General features: G+C 55.9%; 1 protein-coding gene across 1 annotated transcript in view; it reads right to left on the bottom strand.

Moving 5' to 3' along the window:
• DRD2 (dopamine receptor D2) overlaps nucleotides 1–1864 on the bottom strand; it is a 12827-nt gene extending 10963 nt beyond the window's left edge. The window contains exon 1 of the mRNA XM_045283608.1: nucleotides 1576–1864. Coding sequence (XP_045139543.1) covers nucleotides 1576–1860 — 285 coding nt within the window. The 5' untranslated portion in view covers nucleotides 1861–1864. The remainder of the gene's footprint in view (nucleotides 1–1575) is intronic.
• Nucleotides 1865–5553: the final 3689 nt, after the last annotated feature.

The following is a 5553-nucleotide window of genomic DNA, read 5'->3' as shown; positions in this document are numbered from 1 at the left end:
ACGCAGAAAGTGGCATGTGCTGGCCCTAGAGAGAGGGTGTCCTTGTCGAAGGCTTGAGAGGGCTTGGCCAGAGATAACTCTCGGAGGCCGCCATCGAAGGTAAAAAAATAAAACAATCCAATTGAAGGCCACACGTACAAAAGAGAGCCAGTTCACACTGGGTGTTGGACTTTGATCTTTCATCGGTCACCACTCTGGGTGATCACCTGGAAATCCCCATCTTACCAAGGAGGACCCTTCAGCTCAGCTTCTGAGACGTCCGTGTGTGGCCCTGGCCACTGGGTGAGCCAGGCAAGGCCTGCAGGGCATGGACAGAGTGGGGGCCACTAGTGTCTGTTAGTCATGGTGAAGACAATGACTTCCTGGGACACGAGGAAGAAACCCTGCTCCTCCTTGTACTGGGGGACTGGAGAAGGGCAATCCGGGCTACATCTGGAGAAGGGCCACTGTGATCTTCCCTTTGTATGGGGGTAACAAGGAGTCTAGCTTTCAGCAAGAATATTCTGTGACCTGCTCCCTCACTATTCTCTCTCTCTCCTTTACAGATAGCATTTACCCTGGTGGCATTGTTGGGTCAGTGTTAGGCTGCTAACCACAAGATCGATGGTTCAAACCCACCATCTGCTCTTCTGGAGAAAGAGGAGGCTATCTACTCCCTAAAGATTTGCAGACTAGGAAACCCTATCTACAGTCTCTAAGAGTAGGAATTGACTCAATGACAGTGGGTCAACACCCATATCTACTGTACCTCCATTTCCTTATACATCCCAACACACTTCCATATCCACTACCGCTTACTCTCTGTCCTATCACAAGCACACACACACATCCTCACTTACACACAGACACATGTGCACACTCCTATCTCCTTACTCATTCACACACTCACACCTCAGGCTTGCCCTAGCCACACGTGGAATTTGGAGCCACCTCAGGCTTGCCCTAGCCACACGTGGAATTTGGAGCCACCTCATTCGTGGAGGGCAGTCAGGACATGGAAACACAACTTAGGTGTCCAGCACTAGGAGAGCAGAGGAGCAGGCAGGCCCTTGCGGGTAAGCGGAGCACACACAGGGTGGCAGAAGCAAGGTTGGTCGTCACGCGGCTCGCTCCTGTCACTGCCTCTTTTTCTGTTCCCAGATGGAACCCGATGCTGCCACTTCCCTTCAGTGGTGGGCAGTGAAGCACTTGTTGGGGTGTGGTGGAAGCAGCAGCTTTGTCCGGACGACAGGAAGTCCCTCCTGTGGCACCACCCTTTCTGGAGCTCAAGGGGGGACCCTGCAGCAGGTCTTCCCTGGGCTCCTCGTGTGGCAGTGTTAAGAGGGGCAGAAAACGGCTGGTGGTTTCAGACTGCTGACCTTGTGGTGAGCAGCTCATTGTGTAACCCACTAAGCCACCAGGGCTCCTCTCGTTCCGGAGACAACCTCCTCGTGTTATCAGAAGGCTGGGCCCCAAGGACAGGAGGAATTGCCTGGGCAGGCACCAGGTGGTTCCTGGGTAGGAACCAATGAGGATCTGGGACTGCCGTCTCCTTCTGGGAAGGCTCTGGAGCAAAGCACAGGGGCACGGACCTACCTCCAGGTAGACAACCCAGGGCATGACCAGGGTGGCGACCAGGAGGTCGGCCACAGCCAGGCTGACGATCAGGTAGTTGGTGGTGGTCTGCAGCGCCTTCTCACGGGACACGGCCATGCACACCAGCACGTTGCCGAAGACGATGACGAAGATGAGTAGGGTGAGCAGCATGGCGTAGTAGTTGTAGTGGGGCCCGTCCTCCTTCCCCTCGGACCCATTGAGGGGCCGGCTCCAGTTCTGGCCTCCTACGTCCTCATCATACCAGGACAGGTTCAGAGGATCCATTAGGGCAGTGCAGCCACTGGGTGGCCAGGCTCTGGCCAGGAAGAAAGGACACAGGAGTGAGCGGAGGCGGGGGCACCCCACACAGACTGCAGCCCTCGGGGAGCTCTGGATTTCAAAGCAACTGTTGGTGCAGGCTTTGCATCAAGCACCTCCCCGTTTTTGTTTCGAGCTACTCTCCCATGACTCTGCTCGCAAGTTCTTCCAGAGAATGCAGCAAGTGGTAAGCACGTGCTTTTAAAACGTATACTCCAACAAAGCACCCGAGAAAAGCTGATCCTTCATGCCCACGTTCAATAAACACATAGGGAGGGAGTCCTGTGCCCGTTGTCCAGAAGGCCAGGCAGCTGAGTGTTCCAGCCTCCAGGGGTAGGAGCAGCTACACGTATGCACACCTCCGCGAGTCACTGCGTATCTCGCAGGCAAGGATCTAGGCAGACACGATAGACACGATCCCGCAGCTCACGGTTTAGAGACACAGGAGCCAGCTAATCGGTGGGATCTGTGCTGGTGGCTGGGGTTTGCCGTCAGGTTGATTCCAGCTCACAGCAGCCTTACATGGCCTGTACAACCAGACTGACAGGTCTCTTCCTCCACAGAGAGGCTGGGGGGTTGTACCGCTGGCCCCTGGGTTAGCAGCCAGGCGCGGTTAACCATCATGCCACCCAAAACAACAATAACAACAAATCCATCGCCAGCGAGTCTGTGCCAACCCATAGTGACCCTACATACAGGACGAGGTGAAACTGCCCGTGAGTCTCTGAGACGGTAGCTCTTCATGGGCTTAGGAAGCCTCCGGAGGAGCAGCCCGGGCTCCTTGGACAGCTCTGGTGGCATGGTGGGTTATGCCTTGGGCTGCCAACCGCAGGGTAAGCAATTTGAAGTCACCAGCCCTTCTCAGGGAGAAAGACAAGGCTTTCTCCTCCTGTAAAGAATGACAGTCTCAGAAACTCCCAGGGGCCGTTCTACCCCGTCCTACAGGGTTGCTGAGAGTCGGCATCGGCTGGACGGCAGTGAGTTTGGGGTTGTCTTTTTGAAACGTAAACACATCAGTGCCTTCAAGCTGACTCGGACTCCTAGGGCCCCTGTAGGGCAGAGTAGAGCTGCCTACCGTGGGTTTCCGAGGCTGGTGATCTTTACAAGAGGAGAAAGTCTTTTTTTTTTAAAGCATGGTGCAGCTGGTGGGTTCAACTTGCTGACCTTGCAGCCCAGTGCCTCGCGTGCTACGCCACCAGGGCTGTTTTTCTGTGTGTAAACGGTAGGAAATAGAACAGGTTGGGAGGGGAAAAGCATGTGTCCCAGTTTGTGGATTTGAGGAATGCTTTTGGAGAAAGTGTGGTGTTCAACCGACACCTGATGGGAGGGCAGGAATGGGCAGGCCAACATCGGGAGCCGGGGTGGGGATGAGGAGGACGCAGAAAGTGGCATGTGCTGGCCCTAGAGAGAGGGTGTCCTTGTCGAAGGCTTGAGAGGGCTTGGCCAGAGATAACTCTCGGAGGCCGCCATCAGCCGGGTCGTGAAGGGTCTGTATCAGGGCACTGCGCTGGGGATCTGGGCTTGATCCAGAGGGCAAGAGAAGTGCCGGGTCTAGAGTTGCCTCTCAGAGCCACTTTGCTGACTCCAGTGTGGGGAGGGGAGGCAGGGCGGAGCTCGGAGCTGTTGCCGAAGGAATCCCAGGAAGAGATGATGAGGTTCTGCAGGATGGGAGCCATGAGCATCCTGGAGAACGGAATGGGAGCGTTGTCCCAGGGGAGGAAAGCTGTCCTCAGGAGAAGTGGCATCTGAGGAAGCATGAGGAAGAATTAGCCAGACAGCTGGCTCAGGGGAGATGCTTGAGACAGAGAGAATGCCACCCCGTCCCCCAAACCCGCTAAGGCTTCTGTTTGACAAGGCATGACAATGGGGGTGAGCCAGATGAGGCCTTGGAGAGCAGATGAAAGGGCAGGCGCAGAGGAATCCCCCCACTGCACCCGTCAGGGGCTGCGGTGAGCAGGAGGAGGCTTCCGAGCAGGTGAGCTTGTGGCTGTAGTTCAGGTCTGGATGGTGGTCACCTGCCTGGTGAGAATGAGGCTGGGGAGAGGCAGGTAGAAGCAGGAGCTGACTTTGAGTTGCCTTGATGGAACATGGTCGTAGACTAGGTGGTGAGGGGGGAGAGCAATGGGAGGGCAAGCAGAGAGGGAAGGGGTCAGGGGAGATAAGGGAGCAGAGACTCGGGGAGGGGGTGCTGGTGAGCCTGACAGCTGGTGGTCTGGCTGCGATGGACACAGAGCACACCTGTAAGGTAGGTGGTTTTCCTGCTGACAAACTCGTCCCTGTTTCACACCAAGCCAAAGCGAACCAAGGCAAACCCAACTGCTATGGAGCGATTCCGACTCATAGTGACCCTCTATGGGGTTCAATTGATCAGCCTTTCGAGGCACACAGCACAGAGCGCCGTGGCTTCCAGGAGTCTGTCTACCCAAGTGGCTTTGGGAATCACTGGTTTCTATCACATCTGGATCAGAGAGGAGGGTCGGCCCACTTGAATACCTTCCTGCCAGTCTGGCACACCTGTTCCAGCAGCTCTCAGCAGAGGAATGCAGGTGGCATCCAACAACGCAGCACCCTCACCCTGGAGCCTTGCGCCACTCTTGTAGTTCCAGGGCGGGGACGCCTTGCTCCGCAAAGGGCATGGGAGCTCGTTGGGGGTGGGGGGCTGTGGGTGCGCACGGATCTGGCCTGGGCTGCTTCTCTGCTCACTTACCCAGTCAGCACCCTGCACTCTGCACAACTACTTCCCCTGGGATGCTGGGAATGCTGGCATTCTGACCACACCTCTGCTCATGGAGGCCAGGGATATTGATGGCGTCTCTCAGTGCCGCCCCCACCCGCCCAATCTGACTAGACTTCCGCTCCTGCAGCCCAGTCCTGAACTTGCCTGGGATGGTAGCTGCATGTGCTGTGAAGAATTGGAGTGTGCCGAGTTTATACATATGTACAGATATGACCTACTCATCCTCAAAGCAGTCCTCAAACACTCGTTGTTGTCGGCATTGTTATCTCTACTTTCCACACTGTCTGGAGACGCTTCCTTCCTCTTCCCCAAGGTACCCACCCCAAACCCCACCCCCCACCCCCACTGCCATCGCAGCCATTCTGAAATGAGGAATCAGACAGCCTCATCTTTCTCTTGTGGGGTGGCTGGTGGGTTTGAACCACCAGCCTATCAGTTAGTAGAGCAACACCTAATCCACAGTGCTACTAGGGCTCCTTACCCCTTTGGGAGCAAAGCAAGCCTAGCTCAGAATCTCCTCTCTGGACCGCACCCCAATCTGCCTGCCCAGACCACCCCCTTTTCGCGCTCCTTGGGGCTCCTGCAGCAGTGCCACATGGCTCTGTCCTGGAACATACCCACCTCTGCATCCAGGGTGGTCGCTTTGTTGCTATTTCACCAGAACGTAAGGCTCTCAAGGGCTGCAACATGTCTTGCGCGGTGCCATGCATTCCTCGCGGAATGAACAATGACAAAGAGGATGGGACCTTGTGCTACTCTTTTGTCTTCTAATGCCGTGTGGCTCACATGTGACCCCAGATGTTCCCTGCACAGATTCAAAGCCTCTGAAACGTAGCTAGTGACGTAAGGCACAAGACGCAGCACGGGACCCAAAGCAATACAGCCTGGGAGTCACCCCAGGTGTTGAGTGTTGGCTTCCCAAA

Source organism: Echinops telfairi, unplaced genomic scaffold, assembly GCF_000313985.2.
Source record: "Echinops telfairi isolate 266 unplaced genomic scaffold, ASM31398v2 ScPeMD7_7463;HRSCAF=8501, whole genome shotgun sequence".
NCBI lineage: Eukaryota > Metazoa > Chordata > Mammalia > Afrosoricida > Tenrecidae > Echinops > Echinops telfairi.
Note: the sequence above shows the minus strand (reverse complement) of the source record. Positions and strands in the feature narration are given on the sequence as shown.